Below are 27,554 nucleotides of genomic sequence, written 5' to 3' on the forward strand. Positions count from 1 at the left end.
AAAACTCTCCCCACCTTCAGCAGAGCTCAGACCAGGCTGTGAGGAAGTGCAGCCTCCATGAGATCACCCTGTTGGCTTCAAGGTGGGGATTGAGGTCGTAGGAGGGGATGGTGATGTCAGGAACCTGGTAGCATTCTTCTTTCCTTTTCCATTTCCTTTAGAAGCTAAGATTCCCTTTCTTTTACTTCCATTTGAGGTCAGGATTTTAGACATCATCCCCATACTTGTTCTTTCTTTTCTTGGCTTCTTCCCATCAATGCGGTGCAGATGGCCTGGAGGTGACTTGATTTGGGCTTAAGGAATTCAAATGAATGATGGTAAAGGGAAGGTACCTTCCTGCTGGAGACTATAGAGCTTCTGGCTCTGCCTGTTGCCATTTTGAGACTGCCCTTGTCCACCCACCTGATCTATTCAAACAGCTAAATAAAGCTTTAAAAGTCTTCCACAGGTACTTAAAAAGCACTATGTGCTCAAAAATATATATTTGTGAGAATTGCTTTATTTTAAAAAAACCCAACCCACCTTGAAGGAACTTGGTTTGGAGCATGGGAAATTTGTTGTATCTTTTGAGATGATTTAATTTTGTTTGGGGAGTTGGGGGACCTGTGCATTGCAGCTGTGTTTGGGGACAAAAGCTTGGGACAGATGTATGGTGCTTTTTTGAAGATAAATTTATTACGTCATAGTGATGAAGCAGAGACATCTTCCCTGCATAAAATATCTGATATAGGTAGACAGTATGGAATCAAGGCTTGGAGAGTAATACAGTGTGCTGTGAAGGTATTCTGGAAGATAATACTGGGAAAGACCAATTCTTCCCTGATCCCATTCCCCTGTAATACCACAGATTGATCTCTTTGGGGAGCTAGTTACTTCTCCCATTTTATCTGGAATTGTACCATGGTGGGCTACCAGTGGATGGTGAAAGAATGATAGATGCCCTGGTGATGATATATTGAGTACACACAAAATAAACTGAGCTTTGTTCTTCTGTCCCTGAATGTCCTTACACTGATAAATATGAACTCCCCTTTACTCAAAGGAAGTTTATTGGTTAATGAACTGTTAATAAAATTGAGAAAACTCAAACTTTTTAGAACTGACATAAAACAGTAAATATGTGGTGTTGCCTGGTCATTTGAGTTCAGTTTGCTTCTTTGTATTGCAGGCCTTTAGGCAAGCTTTTTATTTTGTAGTATACTAATATTTTCAAAGCTCGTGCTAGTTGAACATAACACCCCATACTGCTATTTCTGATTCTACCTCTGTATTTTTAAATATTAAAAACTGTCAGTTGAATATATGTGCACCTTTTATTAATTAGAAGTATATTAATGCTGTTTTGTATCTTTTTCTGTTTCAGAGTTGACATTGTATCAGCACAGAAAGCAGCAATGGGAGTATGCAGTTTTCTATTGAAGAGGTCTCTCAAGAGCTCATGATTTTTTTCCATCTCTCCTCTTAACATTCCTCCTGCTCCACAGACATGGCTCACCATGCGAGGCCTTCCAGATCAGCCAAAAAAGAAGAGTTAGGCAAAAGGAAAACTAACCAGAGCAAAAAGAAATCTAGCCAAGTGAGAAAGAAAACCACAAAGACTTCCACAAAAGTTGTTAGTTCTGGAAAAGGTAAAAAGCCAGTGCAAGAAAAAGATGTTAAGAAAAAACAGCAAGAAAAGAAACCAATCATGAGCTCTTCAGGTAGACTTCTCAGGAGCAGTGTAACCAGAACCTTGTCTGGAGCATCTTGGGTGAGTTTGGAGAAAGCTGACAATATCCTCTTTCACAACCAGGATTCTTTCAACAGCAATGGCTTTACAATGTCTCTCCGTAACCGATCCTTCTCCCGAAGATTGCCCCAAACTCCAGCAATTGCAAAACCCAGGAAAGCTGCAGCACAAAAAAGGCTAGAAACAAAGGAAAAACATGAACAAGAAGCCCTGGCAGGAGTACAAGAGAAAAATGATGACACAGGTGAAATAGCTTTGAAACAAGATTTAGCACAAAATGAGTTAGCTGCTCTGCCTGTAGAAGGCTGTCTGTGTAGTGCAGGTGAAGAGCCTGTTATCCCATGTGCCAGTCAGGACAAGGAGGTAGAAATATCTGAAACAGATGACTCCATTCCAAACAGTCAGGTAACTGATGATGGTACAGAAGCTTCAGAGATGAAATCTAAGCATGAAGACCTGCCCTGTGAGCAGATACCCAGTGATCTTGATGCAGGTAGTTTGGCTGAAGCATTTGTTGAAGATGCTGCGCTGGTTCTTCCATCTTCTCCTTCCGACTCTATCATTGCCTCTGAATCAAACTTGAAGGTGCATGCAGAGACCCCCTTCAATGTGGTGCCTAACAGTACAGAACCTGACTCCAGCTCTGTTGATACCTCAGACCTCAGCTCAGCAGTACTGATAGAGTCGGTCACACTTGCCAAATTCCACATTGGAGCAGGGCTGGACATGGTGCTACCTAGGGAAGAACAAGACTTGGGTTCTGCACCTCTTGTTACCTCAGAGTTTAACTCACAAGAACATTTATTAGAAGATGCAAGGTCACTTGCAGAGTCCTGCTTGAAGGCAGGCTGGGATTTGGAACCTGGGAATAAAGACATTGGTTCAAATTCCAGTTCTGTAGCTGCCTCTGAATCAAATTTGCTTTTACATTTTGAAGGTGCAAGCTCACTTGCAGAATACCCCATGAAACTGGTTGTGGATTTTGTACCCATTCACAAAGAACTTGATTCAAATTCAGATTTGAGTTGTACGAGACAGAATTCAGAATTTGACACGAAAAACATATTTACAGTATGTGAACCAGTCTCCAGTACCTCTTTAAACAATATTGAAGTAGAGGACATCGAACAGCTTGTTAAATGTATTGATGCAGAGACATTAATTTTGAATTCAGGATATATCCCCACTTTATCTTCAGATTTAGAAAAAAGCACAGTTGATAAAAGCTCTGCTGAAAGCTCTGGACAATTCTCTGCAAGTTTTCTTTCGGAGTTGCCTTCAAGCATGGAAATCTCTGCTCTTGCCTCAGAAAAAGCCATAAATGCAGATTTGCCAGCTGACTCAAGACTGCAGCATAATGATTATTCATCACAGCTGGGAAGTGTCGGAGTAAGCTTGAATTTAGTTCAGGATAACGTGAGCAACAGCACTGAAGCAGTTGAGGCCTCAGGGCCATCCTCTCTTAAAAATCCAGCTGGTGATTACCCTGTTCCATATTCATCTCTGCTCCCTATGCTGGAGAAAAAGAAACGAAGGCGTTGTGGGGTCTGTGAGCCCTGTCTGCGGAAAACAAATTGTGAGGAATGCAGCTGTTGCAGGAAGCGCAAAACTAGTCACCGGATATGTAAAAAGAGAAAATGTGAAGAACTGAAAAAGCCACCACCACCAATCACGCTACCTTTTGAGGTAAGACAAAGAAGTTTCAGATTAAGTCATTCTTTTGAGCTTTGAGGTGCATTGTATAATTCTGCAAGGGGAAATGCTGGCCACATTACAGCTTTAGAGAGTTCAGCGCTACCGTTGGTGCTAACAGGTTGTACAGTAACTTCCTCTTGTCATCTACAGAAGTGTAGGTTAGAGTGAGCTGGAGTTAGTCTTGTTCCTGTTTTGTAAACCCATAAAATCAAAGGTAAATACGGCTTTAACTCTGTCCCCCAGATATTGGTGTATTGGCCAAAACAATGGATTAATTGGAGTGTATAAAGAAATGAGAAAGATTTAAGCACTAAATGTGGGGAGGAGGGAGATTGAGGGTAGTCTTAGGAGACTGTGAATTACTAGGGAGAGTGTTGGTATTTTAAAATACTGAAGGCTAAAAGCAAAGGAAGGCAGGTTGTTTGCTCTTTGGTTCAGTTAAAGTAATTTTCTTGTGATGACAGATTTGGTGGAAATCAATTTATAAACTTCAGGACCAGGTTGTAGCTGCATTTTCCTCTTTCGCATCTTTCTGCCTTTCTAATTGTCTGTTCTTCTGTTTTTCTCATTTCACTTCTCCTTCCTCTCTCTCTTTGTCTTTTACCACATTCCCCAGACATACTTTCTTTTTCTGTGTTTCTTACTCATTTTTCTGATCCATCAGCCTTTTATAACCCAGGTCATAACTTTTGGAACAAAGAGGAGGGGAAAAGACAGTCTGTATGCCCATGTGATAACAGCACTGACCTTCTGAGGGATTTCAGTTCAAGATCAGGCTTTAAATCAGGTAAGTAGGGAGTTGAACATAGATTTCCCGCATCCCAACTGAATTCCCTGACCTCTGGGCTGCAGCATTAGACTCTGCACTGCCAGGTCCTGCTGGGAGTGTTCTCTTCATATGATCCACTAGTACTTGAACCACAAAGGGGGAAAGGCTGTCTTTGTAGTTAAATCACTGGGACATTTGCCTTGGGATGTGGGAAACTGAGGTTCAAGTCTCTGCACCAGTGTGTACTCCAAGTGGAGCAGTTCACACTGGGGAGAATGCACCTGCAAAACCTTTCTGAAGAGCCATTTCATTAAAATGGTGTGTTCTTACAGCAGGTAGAAATTCCTGTCATCTGCGGAGATCTCAGGAGACCTCCTGTTTTCACTGCTCTGTCCTGTGCTTACCAGGATTGGCAGAGAAGTCCGTTCTGGTTTTAAGGTAGGCAAGCAGAAAGAAGAGTCCTGTAGCAGTGAGGGGATATTATATATTCCCCTTTGTGGGGGAAGTATATTTTAAGATATGAGGCTTAGGAAAGTAGGCTTAAACAGTTTGGCTCAGAATTCATTCAAAAAACCTCTTTGTGTCTCAACTACTCCTTTATGCTCTTAAAAAAATGAGGGGAGGGACAGCTATAATGTGACTTAAGATAGATATTAAAACAATAAAGGTGGTAGAGACTTATCCTGACTTTTTACAGCAAAAGAGTAGTGACATTGTGTCCTTTTGTATATTTAGTCAGTGGGATTGAAGAAAAGCTCATGGGAGAGAATTTGTGGAGTTGAGGTAGGAAGTGATCTAAAAGCCATGTTTTAAAAAGGGTTTTGGCAGGGTCAGTGAAAGGAAGCACTCCAGCTTTTCTGTCAACCTTTGTTTTCCAGGCTAGGCATACTTCTTTTCTTGTTGCTCAGCCTGACCTTCTCCTTGCAGATTAGCTTTGCCCCTTCACCTTTGTCCTCTCTGGGCACTTCTTTTACTTTCTTTATGAGAGATTCCTTGTTTTTATTCTTTTCTTTGGCAGCTTTTATTTTGGTGTGCTTTTATTTCATTAGATTGGTCACATTCTGTATGATGTATTCAGAGCTGCACCAGAGGCCTCCTTCACTTCTCGTTAAATTTTGTATGAAATTCCAGGGTGCTGCATGGAGGAAATGAATTGTTCCTGACATTTAAGAACATGTCAGGTATTTTCTTATAAAATTGTATTTGAATGAAACCTGGTGCCTTTTCAGATATTCCTAGAAAGAAGCCTTGCCTCATTTTCAATCTCTAGAAACTGTGCTCTGAGAAAATGAGAGAGAAAAGTATTTCTACAATGTTACATGAGCTCTTTAAAGGTGTTGAGATACAGGGGAAGGTGTTCGGGGATGGGGAATGCTATCACCCAGTTTAGCAGCTATCCTTTAGATAAGATTGTAGGGGATCCCATTGTTTTCCCAGGCTGGTAGCACTGGGACTTCTGGGACAGTAATGTGTTTCAAATATAAAGCAGCTGGGGAAAACCCAAAACTGTATGTCTCTGTCCATGGTATAGAAAGTGAACATAAATAATTAAAAGAAATGAGGTTGGTTTCAGTGTGTTCCTTGTTCAGAAGAGTCATGCTTCTTTCTCTCATCTTGGTGGAATGTAAGCATTTTTTGGAGGTGATTCACTGGGAGGAGAGTGTAGGGGGATAGACATGCTCTGCTGCTCCTCGGGAACATAGTTTAAATGTTGGTGTTTTGCCTTAAAGGGAATTATCTCTCCCCATTCTAACTAAAAAATGCAAAAGTCCCAGTGAAGTCAGTGAGAGCTCTGTGCATTAAATGGCTGTATAGGCAGTGTGGGATTTGGCAGTCCAGACATGCTGCTTATGAAAGAAGTGTTGGTTTTCTTTAAGAACTTATGTGGATTTACAGTTTTAGGGAGTAAGGCCTGGCTCATAGAAGCCATGAATGTAAGCTGAAGTGCGTGTTCCAACACTCATGCCCACATGTGCACAAGCACTCAGCCTTTGGAGAATATCAGTTGCATGTTTGGAACTGGCATTAGTTAGGTTACAGTTATTTCCATTAATTCACACATAATCCACATAGATTTGAGAACTACATTAGACTTGAAAAAAACCATTTAAAAATAACAGCCACATAAACCTTCAGTGATATTGTACCTTCCTGAATGTAATGGGTTTTGCAGGGATGTGACATCATGAAAGTCTGGATAAGGCCTTGTAGGCTGTAGTTCCCAGCCCCTGTGTGTAGCAATATTGTTGCATGTAACGCCCCTCTTCCTGAGGGATTCACACTGTGCCTGCTTGGTTAGGAGCTGGTAAAGAAGAATCCTAAAATGTATAAGGGAAAACAATTTTTTGCTTATTGAATTTTTTGGAAGAGCAGCCCAGTAAATAAAATGTAAAGCAAGTTTTCATAAGAAGAGGAAAAAGGCTTTATCTTGGGTTACTGTCCCTCTCAGAATGAGTAATGCAGGAATACTTCACAGTGAAGAGTTTGAGAAGCTTACACAGGATTGTGATGTTTCCACATTTTTGTCTTGTCTTTAAAGACTGCTGTTTTATGAAATAGTATAGCACTTACTGAGGGCTATTTTGCAGCTATTTCATTCCAAAAAGTGGATTTAATTCCAAGAAGTGCTCTGATTTGCTGCCATTTCATTGCATACTGTCAGGGCTGTCTTGATGAGCTGCAGTGTGGGGTGAGGATTTGGTAGACTTCAAAAGTAGCATGTGGACAGGGAAGGTGGCTCAGGGTTTATTTTCTTTTCTCCATGGCAGAAGGATTCCCGTTTTGGCCAGGCAGGTGTTGCAGATGGAGCGGCACACTCAGTGCTGATGCAAACACCGCCTGCGGGGTGCTCTCAGCCATCGCCGGAGCTGCTGCTGGTGCCGGCTGTGCCGGGCTCTGGCAGGGCGGTGCGGATCTCGGCTGGCTCCCAGCTCGCCAGCGCTCTCCTGGGGGAGCTGTTGCCCTGGCCCACGAGGGTGTCAGGCTGAGCGGCTCCGCTTACCGAGCTGAACTTGTAGGGGTTCATGACCCCGCAGCTCCTCTTGCCCAAAAGGCCATAAACTTGCAGGGCTGCTGCCGAACTGTCAGTGTGGGGAGCCCTCATCTCCAAAGGCTGCTTTCTGCAGGGCTTGTCAAGGCAAGGTGCCTACATTTTAGGGCCCTACCTAGGCAGGGAGCCCTCTTGGGTTGAAAGCATCTGCTGGGGAGGGCTTTAATTCCTATTAGAACTAAATAGCTAGATTTAGTGCGACCTGTAGTCAACAAACTGACCAAAAAAATGAGGTCACTGAGTTTAAGTTCATTTGGGTTGCCCAAGGTGTCATGAGACATCTTATTTAATAGCTGTAATCTGAGTGACATGAAATATTAAATAACAATAAGGGCCTGCTTGTCTGTGGGTTTTTAACACACTGTCAAAAAACCCAGACATATTAAAAAAGGATGCTGCAATTCAAGTTGGTTGGGAACTTTCCAGTAAGCCATTCCTTGAATGGAAAATGCTGATTTAACAGGAACCTTTCACAGCTATCTGTCTTAATGCAACTATTTTTGGAGGAATTTTCTCAAGGCTTCAAATGAAATTTCTGTTTAAAACTTAAAACAGGAATGAGAATTACTAGAACATGTTGGTGGTAAGGGCTTTTTGCCTGATGTGGACCAGGGGCTTGAACTTTGGTCTCCCACATCCCATCTGTCTCCTCTTGAATTTTTGAAAGGTTTGCTCTGCTTTGGAACAAACCAAGTGTCGAAATCTCAAAAAAATAAAAGCAAAATGGAATTCTTGTTTTCCATCCAGGCCTAGCTATAATCAAGAAATTTAGACTTTGTGGTATTTATTTTACAATTGACTCCAGAAATATTTAAGCCAGTTGAATTTTAAAATGAGTGCACATAAAAACACTAGTTAATATGATACTTGAGAGTAAGGGGATAGCACAGAGCTAGAGGAGCTTGGTAACATGGGTGATGAGCAAAGCTGCATGCAGCCTACCCTATTCCACAAATGCAGGGCAGGGAGTTGGAGTTGTGCAGTTCACTCTTATTTTACACAGACACTCACACTCTGTAGGAGTGTAAAATAATTACAACTCACAGTACTTTGTCATTTCCCTGTGATCCTGGGTGTGGACTATAACGCAACCTAAATTACAGTGAGATGGATTCGTTTGTGCTCTAGTTACTTTCAGAGGCTGTATGTAACAAGTTGCCTCTTCACTGCTCCTTATTTTCTGTGCTGGTTCTTAAAGCTTTTATGGGAAAATTATTTGAAGAGGTTTCTTTTCTTCCTTGTGTCTGAGGACCCCTAACACGAGCGGAAAGTGTGTGAGTAAAAAGGAAACCTGAAACTACTGTCCAGTGCACACACCAATCTGAGGACTAAATCAGAACATGGGGTCTTAGGTTTCTAAGCAAACAAAATACTGTTCCTCTTTTTCCTCTGTATTGTAAAGCATCTTAAGTAGCCAAAAATACGAAGAAGAATCAGGTCACTAAGTGTATGTGATTTCCACTCTCTCATTTTTAATATGCATAAAGACCCTTGGAGACTTGGGGTATTTGGGGAAAAAATTATAAATCAGTATTTTAACTTTACCTTATCTTAAATCTTATTTAATACCTCACTCTGGTGCAACAAATGAAGAGCTTGGATACAAGGTAGCATCAGACAACAAAAAATGGGCAACAGCTTTCTCTGACTTAATTGCTATGCTGAAGAATGATTTGTGTGTTCCCGTCTGAGCATTTCTGGTATTTAACTGATTTGCACCAGTAAGTGGAGAGTAATTAATTAGAGTCTAGCACTAGATAAGAAAACAGTTTCTGACTGCAGTTTGTAGCTGATGAGAAGGTGTTCTCTTACTGGTTTTATCTTTAGCGCATAAATCCGTGGCCAGCGTTCTGGTTTAGATGTCAACTGCGAATTGTTTCGGTGACTGCAGCGTTAGATACGTTGTTATTTGTTTGTTGTCCCTAGTTAGCGAATGTCTGTGTGATCCATGAGGGCTCGGTGTGACAACTGGTAGAGCTGTGATCCCTCCGTCCTCCTTCCATCCGGATGAACGTTTTAAGCAGGTGGAGTTGTGGGAAAATAATTGCACTTGATGTTTATACGGTGGCCAGTTCCCATCGCAGTCCGTTTGCAGCAGATTTGTTCTGTCGGGTGCTGTAGGAATAGATGAAGACAGAGGAGTATCTTTCACCGGGACTGCGGTGGGAAGGCAGGGGCCGCTGGCTGTTGAGTCCGGTGGGCGCTGGGCTCCTGGCCCCCGGCCGAGATTTTGGAGCGGGCTGGTGCAGCGTCGTGTTCCCTCGGCTTGGGAGAGCAGGTGAAGGCAGGCCCTTTGGCTGCGGCCTCCACCAGGTGAGCGGCGATACCCACTCTTTCCAGGACGATGCGGGTGCGGAGCCCCACGATGGCCGCTGGTGCCTGACGATGCATCCCCGGTGTTGCTCGCAGGGAAGGTCAGGGCTGTGCCGCCCGGTGCATGGCGGTCTGCGCACGCGTGCGGGTGCACGGAGCCGTGTCCTCGCCTGACCCCACTCTCATCGCAGCCCTCGTCAAGCCGAGAGACCCCGGCCCTGGTGCCCGGGGCGGGTGGCCCGCCCCGCCTGGGCCGTGCTCGACGCGCGGGGCGGCGCCGGCTCCGCGGGCGCGGCGAATCCGTGCCGGCTCTTGCGGGCGGCCGCGCGGGAACCCCTTTGTTCGGGCGCGAGGCCGCGGGGGGGCGCTGCGGGCGGTGCGCGCTCCCGCGGGGCCGCACGCGGCGCGCGCCCGCGCGGCCGCCGCTGCGGCAGGAAGCAAAGATGGCGGGGCAGGGGCGCCGCCGCCGTGAGGGGGAACGCGGGGCTCCCGCGATGTGAGGGGCGCCGCGGGGGCGGCGGACGGGCCGCCGGGAGCCGCCGCCGGCCCGTGGAAGTGCCGCGTGTAAAGCACTCGGGGTATTGCAGAAATATCGCTGTTCCATAATAAAAATCGGAGGTGTCTGCCTGCCTTTGTGACCACAACTTATATTCTGCAATTTGATGTTTTTTTAGGTTCTAACAGAAAACAAAAGGCCTCAGAGGAGGAAGCAAAGAGTTTTAAAGGTAACCGATGATTGCTTTGATATTTATCCCCTCCCATTTTGAGCAGCATTTTCTTGTCATGAAGGCAAAGGGTTAAACGCTGGGTAGCGGCGCTTTCCAGCTATTCAGCAGATTAGCTAATTTTAAAAGCACAGAACATGTCCTTTCTTTCCTCTTTCTCTCCAGCATGTTGTAGACATATTTGAACCTTCCTGCACAAGCTGCAGACCAAAAGTTTGCTTTCCCTTGCATTGAACGTTCCCTTTAACTTCTTCTGTTCCTAGTTCCATACTTCCAAACGTAACAGTTAAATGTTTTTAGCATACAGGTTTTATGGCATCTGAAATTTCTTGTGAGAAGTCAATGTTAAACTGCAAGCCAAGTTAACAAAAGTGGATTTTTTTTACTTACTTTAGTGAAGTTTTGATTTCCTCTTTTTCTTTGAACTTTAGAATACCTCAACTGAAACATAAAATTCTGTAAACTCACAACAACCTTCAGTTTCACGTGGTAACACGTTCCTTCCACACTTTTAAGATGGCTATCTTTCATGATAACAAAAGATTGGTCTTTCAAATGCAAATGTCTTAGTTTTTATATGAAAATACAGACTTGCTACACTCATGGCTAATGTTTGGGGTGGGGGAGGGGGGGGGGGCTTTTTTTGTTTTTAAGTAACAGGTAGTATATTGATATTGCTTCTTTCAGTTGATCTTTAGAATGTTTTGAATAGAAATAAATCATTAATTCTGTTGTTGCAAACTAACATGTTGGAGGATGGAGGGGGCAAGTAAGATGGATGGTATGTGTAAGATGAAGCTAGTGAAAATAGGAACAAAATGTAGGTTGTTAAACTTACTTTGTTGAACTATTTTCTTATACCAGCTAAATGAAATAAGACAGTTTAGTATTGTTTCAGTATACTAAAATTTCAGAAGTTGTTGGACATACTGGATTTGATAAATGCTGACTGGTCTGTAGTGTAATTTTACTTGAAAACATCCCAATTTCTTAACAGTTTTGTTGTCACTGTTACACATTACAGAAACTTTGGCAAAACAAACCAAAGTTACAATTAAGTAAGGAGCAAGTAACCTGTCCAGCCTCAAGGGTGTCTGTCTTTTCATGTAGAGTAGTTGTGCAAACCACCTACCTGTGTGCTAACACTAATTGTGATTGTACAACACTAGCACTATTTTTTTTTGCATTAAAATAATTAAGCCATTAGTGTTTTCATTGTTGTAGGTATGATTTTAATTATTCATTTTAACTACTGCTGCTCTTTGTAACATAGCGCATGGGTGTAGCTAAAACTTGAAGTATTTAGTCATTCTGTGTTTTGTGCTGTTGACAGTAGCATGCAAAATAAGGAGTGTTTGTAAATGAGCCAGTTTATAATGTGTAATTGGTGTGATGCCTGCTCTGGCAAAGTGTGGAAAATGTCTTTTTTTGGTCACAGACAGATACCTTGTATTGGGTGTCTGTCTGCAGCAGTGGTACGCAGTTCGTCTTGGGGTTTTCCTCTTGAGTTCATTTTGCCACTGTTTGTGATTAGATGGCCAAGCAGGTTGCTATGCAATATGATTCTGTCATTCCTCTCCTTTCCAAAAAGCCTTCTGAAGTGTTATTTTCCACCCTTGGCTCTTGAATGGAAAGGCTTGTCTGGTTGTGTGTGTGTGTGTAGTATCCATGTCAATCATTGAACCTGGGTTGATTTCTGGTTTGACTTTTCCTTTGCTGAATTGATTCTGTGGTATTTCCTCTTTGGTTTTAGGTACTGTTCTTTGTGTTTTCTAGTATTTGTCTTTGTTTTGTGGTGCCCAAGTGTGTTTCCTAAGAGTTTGTTCAATTGCATCCACCAAAGAAGGCACAGTACCTCTGAAGGCGCATCTCATGAAATACTGGATTTGGGTTGGGGGGGTTGGCCTTTTTTTTTGGATGGGAGAAGGGAGGCTGGGCATCTTAAGTTACATTGCAGCTCTGTCAGCTGCAGTAAACTTTAAAAAAGTGCATAATTTGCAGACTTCTTTACTAGGGCATTTTTAGAAATGTGACGTTGTTATATGACTCTAACCTGGCTTCCGCTATTGGTGGGACAGCCATGTAAAGTATTGTTGTCTTATCTGTTGAGTTATAACTTCAGTGTTTGATTTTATGGTTGATAGTGGCTGAGGGCATCTGACCAGGGACATTTTCAAACTTTTGACAGGATATGTTCTTTTTTCTTCGTATTTTCTTCAAGTAGTATTCTTAACTTTCTTAAAGGAAGAGTTGTAGTACTTTCTTCCTAATACATGGAGGGGTTTTTTTTCCCCCCTAGCCTTCCCACGTTTTGATAGATTCACATTTATTTACTTAGAGGGCTTGTGTTCTTTCTAACTATGCTGCTTAGGACCAACCTATTCACAAATTCTGTAAAGGGAGAAAATAAGCAGTGCTTTCCAATTGAAAATGGGTTGGACAGATATAAACAAGACTAAAAGTGATACACACTATTACGCTGTACCTTTTGTGGACTATTTATAATTTTCCACACTCATGTCTTAATGCTCCTTTCTGGTTATTGGAGGACTCATTTAGGAAATTCATCCATGCCATAAATACTGTATTAGGTTCTCCATGTTTATTTTGAACGAACATCTGAAATATTCATCACTTCTAGCAAGCAAGTGCACATTAAAGAGTCTTTGTAAGCTCACAGTAATGGATACGAGGGAAGGAATATATTGAGTTTTCCTTAGGGTTTATATTGTGTTCTTTTCCCAGTAAAGCAGACACTTCTTTAATTTTATTCCCGGTAATGAAAAATCTATATTGAAGGGATTCACACTTAAAAATTCATTTGTCTGCATTTCAAAAGTCACATTATACACCCTGCTTCACTTAACATCATCCTTTTTAGCCACTTACTGGTGTTCTGGCTCAGTTTGGGCAGTGCAGTGCACCTCTTCCTAAGGATGGGGAAATACTTGCAGTCCCTTGCAAGTTCATTAACACACAGCTTAGAACAATGGGACAGTTGCATCGTGTTGTCAGGAAAATCTACCACGTGTAGGCAGCAGTGGCACCAGTAAGGAAACCTCCCCACAGATCAGGAGGCAGCTGGTGAAGCATAATCCATGGTCTTTCCTGGGGGTTCTGGGGAGCCAAGGCTGCCTTTTGGATGGCTGCGGGTGTTTCTTGCCCTGATGGAGATTAAAGAAACGTAAAACAACAACAAAACAAAAGGAAGAAATTAAAAAGGGAGGGGGAAAAATAGGGAAGAGACTGTGGGAGAAATCAGAATTACATATGCGGTGCTAAATGAGTTTTGTGACTGCCTGCACAGTCTGTGTTCTCTGGTTCTGTTTGTGTGTTTCTGCATAAACACGGCAATGGTGATCGAGGGCGCCAGGAAAGTGCGAACAGTGCCTGCTCACACTCTGTAAAATCCCCTCAGCTGAAGAAGACAAGCCAAAAGCCAGAGATGACTCAGTATCTAGAACTTTGGGGTTGTTTATAAACATCATATTAGGAACATAAAAGTTTCATTTTCACCAAGGCTTCAAGTAGCTGATTGAGCACCCTCTTAATTTTTCTCCTCCCTACATACAAAGCATGGTCTTGTAAAAAAAAAAACAACTTTAAAACAAAGTTGGTTTGGCAGACCTACTATTGCCCTTTTTATGATGCAGTTTTAGTTTTGCAGCTCTAAGAAACTAAAAATACACTTTTTTTGATCAAGGTCATATATATGTTAACAAAGTTTAGGAAAGGAAGTGCTAAAGTTCATGCTAATGATTGGAGTGAGCAAGGATTGAACTGATTTTGAACATTTAGAATAAATTATGGTGCATATTTTTAGTGCAGAAAATCTGCCAAAATATTTAGCTGGATGGAATTAAATTTTATTACTTTTTTCCCCTTTAAACTGAGATATGAGCAAGTCAATGGATGGAATTGCACTGCTGTGGAATTTTACAGGGAAAGAAGGAAGAATGGTACAATACAAGTTGGAAAGGATATTGTCCAGAAAGCACTTATCATACTTGTTGCGGGCTTTTTAAAATAGACATTATCACCTTGGAGCATATACTTCAGTAAATATCATTTAAAATTACCTTGAGTACTGGTTGAAAGTTTCTGCCTGTTTTTTGCTCCCTGTCTTTTTGCTCCCTTTTTTTGGTAGGTGGACCTTACTTTTGATATCAGAGCATCCTACACAAATCAGTTAACTTATATTCTAAAAGTAAGATCATTACCTGTTACCTGGATTTTTTCCAACATTTTTTGAAAGAAATGTTATAATTTTCACCTTTTTCAAGCTGAATGTGCATCTGTCTAAATGGGATGAAATCTTTAAATTTTTTTGCTCCTGCTAAGCTCATGGAACCAGTCGATGTGAGCAGGCATGATTATGGTTGTGATTTGGCACAGGGTACTTGCCCGTGCAGCTTTCCCAGCACTTCCACATGAATGCACTCCTGAACATGTGAAGCACTTGCATGTTGTTTGTACAGTTCTGCCAGGATTACTCACGTATGTAGATGTTTTTGAATAGCGCTCTAACAAAGAAAGCCTTTGTAAGTGATCTGTAGATTATTAATCTTACTGTAGTTATTTTCTAATCCTTAATTTTTCCAGTTTCTGGTAGAGTTGAAGCCTGTCCCTTGTGGACTCTTTCATGGGGTGTGCAGAGACACTGTGCTGGCCTTGCCCCCTTTTCCTGTAGGGCTCCCTTATTCAGTGCTGCTACCTCTCCCATCCATGTCTCCTGTCCCCGTGCTTGCTCAGCAGCACCACCGTGCTGCTCTTTGCCCCACAACTCCCCAAAATGTTGAGGGAAGATGTCCTTGGAGAGGAGACAGGGAGGAGCAGGGTTTTCTGTTTTAACTCATTTGCTGCTGTAGCAGAGCAGTTGTGAGGATAGTGCCACTCCTCAGGGATTGGTAGGGGCAGAGGCACATCGATGCTGGGAAACACTGAGTAAGGCCAGGCTGAACCTTGTGATCACAGTGGTTTTGAAGCGGTTTGCATGTTTTGAATCACTATTTATTTGTAGATCTTGACTTTCATGGTATGTTTTAGTGCAGGGCTTTCCACTTTATTGTATTTAGAAGTGGAGCTTCGAAAAAGGTAGAAAATGTGTTTGTGATCAAAAATGTCATAAAATATCCAGTAAAAGCAGCATCCTTTGAGGAAAGAAAGGAAAATGTACATGAGGAGATGAAGGTCAGTTGTGTAGGTATATTGACTGATATGTTGTTTAGATGTTCTTAATGAAGTTTTACAAAATAAATACAGGGTTCTCTTCCAGGTATGTTGTTTTGTGGGTATTGTTTGAATTCACTACTGCATTAGGAGCTTTATTCAGTACTTGTACTTGCTGTACATAATGCAGGCATTGAAATAACTGAGATGGCTCTGCCAATTCCAGTAATCTGTTCTCAGTATGCTGCTATACATACGTTTATTGACAATAATATCTAAAAAATGCTTTGAAAATCGGTACTACCTGTTTAGGATCTGATAGCATATTACTAAGTAAGTTTGTTTATTGCTTTTTAGCAATTGATGTGGGAGAAAACCATTGAGAAGCCCTAAACTTACCAGAGTGGCAGCAGATTTTTCACTTCTGTGATTTTTTTTTTTTTTTTTTTCCCTTTCTGCCATGTTATACCAAGATTTTTGTTTAGTGTTACTGATTATGGGAAAGTTACTTTAGCTGATACTACAACAGCAAACTTTCCCACTGACGTTAGTAGGAGCCTTGCTTTTGTAGAGGCCAAGAGATCTGATTGCTGCTCTAAAGTAAATTCCTGATTGTAGGATTTCATTGGGGAGGTAAGAAGAATTCATGCTTTCTTTTTAAATGCTAAATGCATGAAACTTAAATGAGATAAAGAAAAAGGAAAATAGCATTTACATATAAGCAACTAACAATAATTCCTTTCCATTAATTTATGTAAAATTAGTATATAGGCTATATACAACAAGGCTGTCCTTGTTTTCCTAACAACTTTAATATTAAGCCTTCTAGAATATTAGGATTTTTTGAAGCTCACTTACAATTGAGTGGTTTGTGTCTTGACTGAATTCCTTTCTCAGTGTTTTGTTTATGCTGTCTGTATTGCATTATAATTTAATCAGTGCCCCATAGTAAAATGGTGCTCTACATTTAATTTTCCTAGAATAAGGAGTTTGGACTTGTGAATAAGAGGAAAAGCTACTCTGTGTATATAAATGCAAAGCATTCACTTTTGTGACAGATGATCACTGTCTGAATTCTGCAGTGCAAACACCAGTGTTGCAGTGCTGCTCCATAACACCATTGCTGTTATTCCAGGATGGAAGTGAAAGCTGCTACTCCTGTAAATAGCAAGTGGAAGTTACAGTGCAAATTCTGCTTTGAGCTTTACTTAAACCATAGGTGTGCAAGCTCTCAGACAGAATAGGAAACATAATTTGCAATTTTTTTTGGCTTTTTTTCCTCAGGAGAGTAAGCAACACGTAGATGAAAAATCCTGAATAGTGCTGCCTTGTAGCCTGGTGTCTTAAGTGACTCAGCATGACTATTTCTTTTTTTTTTTTAATCTGAATGAAGCTGCTCCTCTGACATACAGGTCACTGACTTTTCTATTCCTAAAGAGTATTGTTTACTGCTTTTTGTCTTGTGGGCCCTCATCAGCTTTAAAACCAGGCTAGAATGGTGTTGTGTCCTTAGCAGTTCTGGTCTGAGAGCTGCTACCAACATGTAGTAACTTGTAAATAATGTAATTGGTTGTACAACAGATGGTGGGGCACTGAACCTTGGTCCTAAATTAAGGAGCTGAATATCTTCCTGGTTAGATTACAGGAACTGTTGAAAATTATGTTATTATCTTAGCAGTTTGGATCTTTACTGCGCTGAACCTGAAGAGAAGTTAAGTTGTCTCAGTTTGGTTCACATGTGGTAAACGCAGGAAAGATCATTATGAATACTTGTTCTTGTGCTGGGAGGTTTTAAGACTGTATCCTTTTATTTGGTTTAAACATAATTTTTTTAAAAATAGGTCAAAGAACTTGAATTTGAAAATTCCCATGGATGAAAAGTGCATCCAAACACGTAACAAGATGCTTAAAAGAATTTCTTTGCTCTTTCTGTCTTGCTGCAAAAATGTGCACCACAGTTCAAGGCCAGACTTCTCTGGGCTTAACTTATAGTCATCGAGTCTTATACTTTTGTCTACTAGAACAAGGAGCCCTCTGTTATCAGCATTCTTTTCCACACAGACTGAGCAGGAGTTTGTGGCTTTTCAATTTTCTTTCTCTTTGGTAAATTGCAGAGAGTGAGTATAGAGTGAACTTGAGGCTTTCACTTCAAGATGTTTCAATCCTTTGTCATTCTTGTGGTCCTCGAAGCCCTCTCCAGCATATCAATGTCTTGCTTGAATTGGGGATGCCAGGACAGGATGCTTTATTCTGCTAGCAGGTGCAAAAGTGCAAAGTACAGGATAGAAAGTAACCAGTCTTTTCCTAATTATACTGTTCTTTATGCATCCAAGAATCGAACTAACCCTTTCAGCCATAAAGTTGCACCAGGAGTTTCTATAGTTACTGTGCAGTTGATAATTGACCGTGTTAATGTCCTCCTGGAAGGCACTTCTTTCCAAGGTAGAAACCTGCCTTTTGGGAATACAGTCCCATGTCTCCTGCTAAATACACAATTTATCTTTAGCTGTAGTGAAATGGTTGTCTAGCCAGCTTAATTTAGGAAGCATCATGTCTGGCCTTTGAATTATTTGCTATTTTTATAAGTATTAATTTACTGCTCTTCCAGATTGTTGCTAAGAATGTTACACATAGCTGTGATTTGCTCCCTGAAGTCCCTGTTATGAACACTGTGATCATTCTCCATTTGCAGGGAAGGGCCAGGCAGCACTTCTTAACACTGTGTGCTGATGGTTTCATAAATGAGTAGACCACAAGAGACATTAGCTAGGGTGGGTAAATTCAGAGACTAAATTTCTCTCATCTCTGCTTTTGAGCTAAAGCACATTAGGGGAACGTTCTATTAGGGAATACATATTGCTGCTGATTGTATAATTTTTCTTTTGTGGCTTAATTGAGTGCTATATTTTCCAGAGCTGCCAAGGTCTCTTTTGAGTGCTTGGTTTCAGTGTTGAAGACAAATGATTGAGTAATTCAAAACACCAGTAAAAAACAAATCAAACCAAATCCAAAACCCAAGGAAAATGAAAACGACCAGGCAAGATGCTTGTTTATATTTGCTTCTGTGGCGTAAAAATTACTGTAGTGTTTGGGGTTTTTTCTTTCTTAACAAATCCACTTCTTGGATGCCTGCATAGGAGAATGGGGTGTCCTTCACCCTCTGTTTTTTCTTACTCCTGTTTCTAGCTTTTACAAGATAGAGCTAGGAGTTGATGGAAACAATTTGAGTTTGTGGCTGAGAGAGCCTATTTCCAAGTAGTAGTCCAGTAAATACATTTCTATGGGAGTCACCATTTGGAACCTTTACTGTCAGAATTAGTATCCTGTAGTTTTTACTTTGTTAGTAAGTGTATCCTTTAGGGTCTGATACTGTAGATTTTCTTTGTAAGTGGTCTCGCTGAAGTAGTTACGCAAGGTGAGTGGGAAGGCTCTGCTATGGTAGTGGTGTAGGAGAGAAGAGAACAAATATGTAAAGACTTTGAGGCTGTTATGTACTAATTCCTCCTGGAAAGACGTGATAAGGAGCTTTTCTGGTGGGAAGGTTGGCTGGTGTTTGAAGAACATAGCAAAGAGGATATAAATGTAGATTAAATGGAGATGAAACTGAGAGCTAAGATGTAGCTTGGAAGAATGTTCTTTGCTGTTGTGGCTACAGACATAGAAAAAAAAAGCAACCAGCAACTAGAGCAGACTTTTCAGCTGTAGTAAGATCCAGTGTGAAATGGTACCTACTGTGATGCTCAAGTTGGTGACAGGGTGGTTTTATACTCGGGGAAATTGGAAGTGATGGGGATCCCTCCAGGAAAGCCTGAATGTCCTGCCCCAGGTCAGGTTCCTTTCTCCAGATTTGCAGAGCCTCTTGTTCCCCTGAGTTTCTGTATAAATCAGCTTCTGTGGTAAAACTTGTCAACATAATTTTGCCAAGTTCTGTCCTGTCCCTCAATGCCATCTGTGAATGCTGCTCTCTTGAGGAACAGAACACCTTATACATTCAGGCTGTGTAACGTTAACAAATGTCCCCAATCTGTTTCTCTGGATTAAGACCTATAGAAAATGTGCCTTAGCTGAGCTGCTGTAGGAGTGTGGTACCCTGAGAGACTCCTTCATGTCCACAGTTAAGCAGTGTGCTGGTAACTGCTTTGTGCCTATGAAGAGATTGATGGGGAATATGCCCCAGCTTGCATCTTGGCCTCTACTCTGCTGTTCTCTCTTTCGGGAGCCTGCTTGGAGACCCTGTTCAGGCTGCAGCCTTGGGCAGTAACTTATAGCAGGTTGCTGCTGTCTGCATTATTGCAGTAGTCAAACATGTCATGTGGTCTGAAATAGTTTATTCTTAAATGTATTACTGCATCTGCCTTTATTTTAATGAAAAAAACAAACCAAAAAGAAAACTTAGCTGTATTCAGGAGGTGGCCTATAGCTTCCACAGCATCCCACCTTACATTTGCCTCTGTTCTAACCAGTGCACAGTTTCCTACATAGCACTTGGTATAAGCAGCTGTTTCTCCACACCTGTGCTCTGTCTCCCTGTTGCCTGTCCTATCCATGTCTTATCTCCTTATCCCTGTATGTTGGTCCTGTCCAGTGCAAGTCCTTGATTCCACTGAATTTCTGCATGTCCTGGGGAGCAGACAGTAGACAGCAGGAATAAATGACAGAAGAGTAAATTGCTGCTGGTCAGCTGGGTGGTGCTTTCTTGTCTCTTGGTGAGCCAGTGACATCTGACAGTCGGACCATGAATCAAACACCTTGTTTGAATGTTAGATGGAAGTACATTTGGGGTCTTTCCCAAACAGTTTTTCTGAAGCAAAACTTAAATTGTGGGTTTGGAACTCTGAGGAGCTGCCAGCTCTGTCCCAGCTTGGAGGGTCATGTGGGGCTGGCTGTGTGGCTGCAGACACGCAGCAGGATCCAGGCTTACTCATGGCACCGCAGCTTGCAAGCGCTTCTCACCCACTTATCCTTTTGTGCTGATGAATGTTGTGACCCTGGAAGAGCTGTCTTTTGGGCCGTCCCAGTTTTTGACACAAGCAGGGGGTGCAAGTATTGTTTGATCTATTGGGCACTGTATTCTTATGGGACCTGGGCAGAATCTTACAGGGAGGGTTGCTTAGGGGGGACTTGGCATTAGTGTTGTGTTACTCATCAAGATTGCTTGTAGAGCCATTTTATCAGTAGTTGGACAGGGCATCATCTGTTATTTCTTGTTTATGAGAGTAATTGATCACGGTGGTGTCCTTTAGTACAGTGTGTATTTTTACCACCTGTAGAGGTTTGAAATGAGAGACACAAATCGATGGCCTGCTTGCTGTTCAGATGTGGAAATATCTTTGGGGTAGCTTAAGCATTGCATTTTGATCGTGAGTTGGTGAATTCTGTGTTACCTCAGGGGGCATCATGTGTTAAGAGAAGTTAATAGTAAGTCTGACTGTTTTCAGAATGTCAAATGATTTGCTGTAACTGGCTGTTTGTGTGTGCTGGAAGCATTAGCTCACAGAGTGAATTCTTGTGTGTGTGTATATGAGATAATATCTGGTTGAAGTTTAAGTAATACAGCAACGGCCACAGCAGACCCTGTGGTTCCTGTCCTGATAGCACAAACTACTTCAGAGCCTAAGCTTGAGCATGATTAGTTAGTGGCTCATGTCTCCTGGCAGAGTAGAGCTCTCCTTAATGAGAAGGAGAGGAAATTACTAGTATTGATCTGCTTTATTCTTCAGCTTTTCATTACATTTGTGTAAAAGCCTTAGAAACTGATCAAATCAGACTTCATTGCTTAACTCTCATGAAGGTTAACTCTGTTGCTTGGGGTTGTGGTATCCTTGTCTGTAGTTTTCACTGGGTTTTTTACATTCAGATTCAGGACTTGAAGATAGATTTTTCCTAGGTTGAGGGGAAGAATCAAATGAGCTCTGTCCCTTGTAGTGTGTCTGCATTTCTCTTTGTGGTGGGAAATACTAACTTCACATACTAACAGACTATCCAGTGGCCTTTTCTGTTTTTGAGGGAAAAGAAAAGGTATCTTTTAGGATCCATTGCAGTTCAGTAATAGGAGATAAAGCAACACAGTGCTCCAAAGGCAGAGTTTGATTAAAACAATAACATCTGATTTTATGACAATATTTTGTCTTCATGTGGAAAAATAAAATATAAACTAACTCGTGCCAGTGATATGATTCATCTGGGTTTTTTTTTCTTCTTCTTGCATGTGGGTAGCTTCTAGTAATGTTAGTGGAAACTAGGAAGTATGAAGAATATATATATTTTTTAAGCAATTCCACCTTTGCTGCTGGGATCACTGGGGTTCTGTAGGGACACAGCGCTGTACCTGTGCAGTACTAGCAGATAAAGCAGTATCCTGGGTTTTTTTGAGTGTAGCAGTGCTTTTTGATCAGATAAAATATTTTATTGAGGAACAGTCCAGTTGGGAGGACTGTGATGACACTTTTGTACTGAGTGCTGTCAGTGGATTCTGTGTCAGATCTTCCCATTTCTGCTAATTGTGGATGAAGCTTCTTCCTTCCCTATGCCTCTTATGGCTCCCAAATTACCAGACGTAGGTTGTTAGTTCTTTTAATGCAGTGAACAATCCCTCTAACGATGAATGGAATACAAAATATGGTGTTATGTTGAAAATGTACAAATGATGGGGAATTAGTTTTCATCTATTTGATTTTATGTCCTCAGCCTCCTAATTGTCTGAATAAATAATTTTTAATAACAATTTTACATGGTTGGGCAACTTTTGGATTGGTAGAGATACTAGATGTACTTTTGCCTAAGAAAGAACAACAATTTCATATTCTAGTTCTGTCTGAAGTTAAGGTAATTGAAATTCAGCTTTTGTGCGGGTATAGAATTGTGGGGTTTTACTCTTTTATTGTGGACCAGAAAATATTTTCTGGTACAGTTACAGAGACCTGTGCAATGCATTTAACCCTGCTAGCAATAGAATTGTGGAACCCGTTCAGCTTTTGTGGATCCCTTAGAAAGTGCTCAGTGACCCCCTGGGTCTGGGAATCTTTCACTGAAAATCACCAGGATTTTCAGTGAAAAAAAAAAAATGGAGGAGCTCCAGCTCACAGACCATTCGTCAGCATCTGTGTGTAATGAGAAGACACTAAATAAGGAATCTTTCTGTATATAATATCTGTAGGCTTGACTTAGCTGCATAGGTGCTGGACATGTTTTTACATGACATTTCCATGAGACGTTATGATGGCTCTCCTAAGATCTAGGACATGCTGTGGATTCTTGGGTTTGTGTTCTATCAATTTCAAGGTGACCACTGAGCTCCAGATAGAGCTGGCTCTGTGTGCCTTGTTTTGCCGGGAGGTTTCTGGCAATTCCATCTTGATGCTTATAATAATCATAGGAAAATAAATGCAAAATAGATTTGAGTTTTCTCAGAAGTCGATACCCTTTGTTGGTATGACCACAGAACCATTTCTGAGTTAACTGAATGGTTCATAGCAGGTGGTATTTTCTGGGCACTGCTATGAGGTAATGCCTACATAGGGTTAATTAGCCCGTTGTATTGCTGGTTTGAAAAGCTGTCTGGGTGGGTTAAGGTTACAGGTGATTGAAGAACTCTTAAATGTTGGAATCAGATAAAGTGCCAGCACTATCTATTGTGATTTAAAATTATTTTTTAAAAGGAAATTTAATATAATTAAAATCTGAATAGCATAAGAAAAATTGGATTCCTGCCTTCATTACTGTTTTTGCCTAAGTTTCTGCCTTAATTTGTTTTATTTTTGCTTTGCATGACTCCTTACTTCATATCCATAATACTATCTTAAGGCTCATATGTATGTGCTTTCTAGGACACAGTATTCTGACTCTGTCTAGATTTTGACATTGCTTCAATCACTTGTACTGTATAATATCAGTGAAGATGAACATTTATAACGAAATAGTAGAATTTAGCATTTACTGAAATACAGTTTTGAATAGCTTACATGAGAGACTGTTGAGAAACATGGAAATTTCCTTCTAAATACAGAAGCTAAACAACTGTTTAAAGAATAACTTCCAAGTGAGCTGATGTAAATTGGCTTTCTATTCATTGCTGCTTAGGGTTTGTAATTATTTAAGGACTTGAAGCAAGAATGGTTGGTTTTCAGGATTACCTAGAGTGTCCAACCAAGTGGTATATTGGTTTAGCCAGTTTATTGGTCTAGCCAAATTAATGTAATTATGCCAAAATACTGCTGAGCTTTGTGGTATGAGCCTTTGGATTTCAGTCTTGCTTTTAGCAAAAGTTTTTAACCTATTTTTAATCTGCTTATGCAAATTTATTAAAAATTGAATCCTTACATCTAATTCTAAATGCTAACATCGTTTATCTGACTATTCATTTCATTAGTCTCCCACCACCACCCACATTTACACAATTTCTTCCTCTGCCCCTCAACAGTGGGGAAAAATAGTTATAAATATGGATAAGGGTCTTTAGCCTTCAGGTTATTTTATAACTTCCTGTTTTGTTCTTTTCCGATGTCTGTGCCTAATTAGGATATTTCTCGTATCTGTCAAAGGAGGGTTTAATTGCTGTAAATATGAAGCCTCTTATTTTTAACATGCTTTGAACAGCTGTTACAACAAAGGTTTTTTATTTTTGTTTTATAGGCAAATTTAGAAAACAAACCAGTAAATGGCCGCAGACCAGAACTCATGGAATGCAGTATATGTGGTCATGGTGAAAAATACAGGGTGAAGACAAACCAAGCAGTACCCACTGAAAATGTGCAGTGTAAGGAGAAAGAGAGAATGACTGGCTTAGAAGCAGAGAAGTGGGCACATAACGAGAAGCCATCCTTTGGTGTCCATGTCAACGGCGACATCCGTGGTGCTGTGACGGGCACCGAACACTTGAAACATGCTGACCACAGTGAAAGAGCAGCCGCTCCCAGTCAGTTTGCTGAAAAAAAATCCTTTGTGCACACTATCAAAAATGGCATAAAAACCCTGCATTATTCACCACCAGAAGCAGTTGCTTCACTGAAAAATGTATCTGTAGAGGAAAGGACAGATTTGACAAGCAACTCCCACATGCAATGGCCGAAGGGTACCAATCTGAATAACGTAGTAAGCACTCTGACAAGTGGCACTGGCTGTGTTCACCCAGAAAACCAAGGGAATCTTTTAATGAAAGAGGAAAACTGCACTTGCAGCATCTCTGAGTATTCTGATAAGTCAGTTTTGCAGACAGGTTCCAGCTTGGATCTGCAGGAAAGCTTGTGTTGTCCTCCACTGCCTGAAGAGGAACTGCAGACAGGGAAGGATGGCTTTAAAGTCCCTCATGTGGATACACAGCCTGAGAATTCTGCACTCCAGCCGACTTTCCTGTCCTTGATTAAAACCCGAAATTTAACTCTGGAGCAGGTTGTAGCTATTGAAGCTTTAACACAGTTGTCTGAAGCTCCTTTAGAAACAACTTCACCAGCTAAAACTGAAAGTACTGAATGTCCAGGAGAAGCAACTTGCAACTTGCTCCATGGTTTTAAAAGGGATATCTCATCCTCCTTCACGTCCTCTGCATTACAAGAAATCAAAGACACTTATTTGCAGAATGAGCAACAGCTCTTGGCTCACTGCACTCACTCGCAGAAGCAGCTCCCTAATAAGGCAGTGTTATACAATGGCCAAAGTTCAGTGTCTGAATTGTGTGATAAACCTGCCAGTCTGGCTGGGGAGATGTATAAATTACAGTTATCCTCAAGAGATACCAAAACTTTATCTGACTTAACATCTAGTGCAACATCATTTTCAGGATATGATTCCAAGAAAAGTTGTGCTCATGAGCCAGTCACCCTTGCAGGGTATTGCAATGCTTCATGTAATGTCCAGCAAACAAGGAACAGCTTGGAAACTCCTGGCCAGTTAGAGCAAAAGCCAACATGTAATGATTTGAAATTGGAAGGTAGTTCTTTGATTAAAGAAGGAGGAATTCACAGCCAGGATGAAGAGGATGTAGCTGCACAACTAACTCAACTGGCAGCGCTGATTGAATCAAACCAGACAAATCCAGAGCAGAAGAATGACATAAAGGCATCACTGCTTAATCTAATATCACATGAGAGGCAGCCAAAATATAACCAAGATGTGTTGCAGAAGAAAGAATCTGTATTTTTTAGGCAAAACTATAGTTCCTTACTGTTAAAGCAAAAGCAAGTAACAAATAAGAAAGGAAATGCTGTGCCATGGAAACCAAGACACAGAAAGAAGCCTCAAGAAGTATGCTATCAACAAAATAATCAAAACCAGCTAGAGCTGTTGTCATGCCAGCATAGTGAATTGCAGGACATTTGGATATCATCAAAGCTGCACAAGCTTGGTCAAACCATGCCACAGGACTCCAGGGTAGCTCCGTCTGAAAAAAAATCTCCAAGAACCAAAGTACAGAGAGTGCTCAGTCAAAATACTTTAGGATCACAAGAAAAAACTAGATTATTTCTCCCACAGGCACAGATAAAATTCCACAGATGTTTACCTGAGGCACCGCAGGAGAAAAAAAAAGACAGGTTGTTTGGCTGTGAAGTGGTGAATGAGCAAATGAAAACTGCAGGCACCAGTGACCCACTAGGCACTGATCCACTGAAAAATGAAGTTGTTGCACGTAGCCAACATAGCGACCTGTCCTCCCGTAATCCTCTGGCTGTTTCACAGCTGAAAACAGCATCCTTGTTGAAAAGACCAACTGAAAACCTACAGATGTTTACAGAAAAATGTATTTCTCAGGTACAGCAAACAGCAAATGTCAGTCAGGCGCATCCTTTGCCACCAACTTTTAACGAGTCTAACCTGAGAGCTAACGAAATGTGTAGTGAAAACAAAGCCTATGTTCAGCAGGTTCAACAGGTAGATCCGAAGTCACAGGTGCTGCCTATTCCCTGTGGTGGGGCCCAGGTACCAGGTTCTGCTGAAGCTCTCAGGAATATGGAGTGTATGGGTGAGGTGACCGTTCTGACATCAACCAGTTTGGGTACTGACCACGCCCAGAGCACAGGTGACTCAGGGTGTTCCCCAGCAAAAAACACGCTCAGCAGTTTCCTTGAATCACCTATGAAGTTTCTTGATACCCCTACAAAAAATTTAATAGACACACCTACCAAAAAAGGACAATCTGAATTGCCAACTTGTGACTGTGTTGGTAAGTGTTTTTGCTAACTTTTGCCTGTACGTTTCAAATGGAGGTGTGCTCATGTTGCTTCCTTTAATGTGAGGAAGTGTATGTGACAGCTGTTGCAAAAGAATCAGTGTTTCAACCATTAGAAGAAAGGAGGAAATTATCTTTCCCCTCTTTGTAACTTTTGCTTGGTGTTCTTTGGGCTTGCAAAACACAGCAGAATTGAGTATTTTTTGTACTCCAGCTGGCAGGTTTAAATCCTCCTCTTAAATTTGAACCTGGAAGAAAGGGAGATTTTCTGTTTGTTGTTCTGCCATTGCTGATTTGTGCTTTATGTGTACTTACCTGCATGGTATCAGGTCATGATTTTCATGGTGTAGAACTGGTTTGTGCCTGAGTGGGCTGGGCAATAGTGTCCCAGTGTATTGTCCTTGTTGCCTAAATCTGTTAGGCAAGCAGGAGAGCATAGCTGGGGGTGGCCTTGTTCCTGTCACTGTTAGTCCCAATGGCCACTGTGAGATGGCCTGGAAGAGTCCATGTCCAAGGGTCCTGACACCTGGCCACGTGGAGGAGAGCTCAGGTGGAGTTGAGGTGGGACCACTTGCAGAGTAACTCTGTTGCAGCAGGAGATGTCCGAGCAAGCTCTGCATGGAGGGTTGTGCAAACACAGCTCGGCTGAGAGTGTGAGACGCACTTTGTTGTCGCTATCAGAGCACCCAGATGGAAAGACAAGTCAGACCCTTCACAACAAATCGTACGCAGGCAGATTGTTTCATCTTGGCTTTCATGTTCTGAATCTACAGAGTGCTTGTTAAGAGGCCTGGGTTATGTTTTCTGTTCTGTAGGATATGACTATCAGTTAATTTATTTTATTGCCCTCAATTCCCGTTTGTCTGAAATGAATTAGTAATGTTCCTACCAACAAGGATATTGGGAATTTTACTTAGTCAGTACATGCCAGCTCCTCTTATGAA

The 27,554-nt window shown here is 41.4% G+C and overlaps 1 protein-coding gene across 3 annotated transcripts in view; it reads left to right on the top strand.

Moving 5' to 3' along the window:
- TET1 (tet methylcytosine dioxygenase 1) overlaps nucleotides 1-27,554 on the top strand; it is a 63,596-nt gene that overhangs the window by 7,367 nt on the left and 28,675 nt on the right. For 2 of the 3 annotated variants that reach the window (XM_039553518.1, XM_039553516.1), the window contains exons 2-4: nucleotides 1,364-3,415; nucleotides 10,230-10,280; nucleotides 24,081-26,604. In XM_039553518.1, the coding sequence (XP_039409452.1) occupies nucleotides 1,487-3,415; nucleotides 10,230-10,280; nucleotides 24,081-26,604 (4,504 nt within the window). In that variant the 5' untranslated portion in view covers nucleotides 1,364-1,486. The remainder of the gene's footprint in view (nucleotides 1-1,363; nucleotides 3,416-10,229; nucleotides 10,281-24,080; nucleotides 26,605-27,554) is intronic. The other variant, XM_039553517.1, reaches the window with a different exon arrangement.

This window comes from Corvus cornix, chromosome 6 (assembly GCF_000738735.6).
Source record: "Corvus cornix cornix isolate S_Up_H32 chromosome 6, ASM73873v5, whole genome shotgun sequence".
NCBI lineage: Eukaryota > Metazoa > Chordata > Aves > Passeriformes > Corvidae > Corvus > Corvus cornix.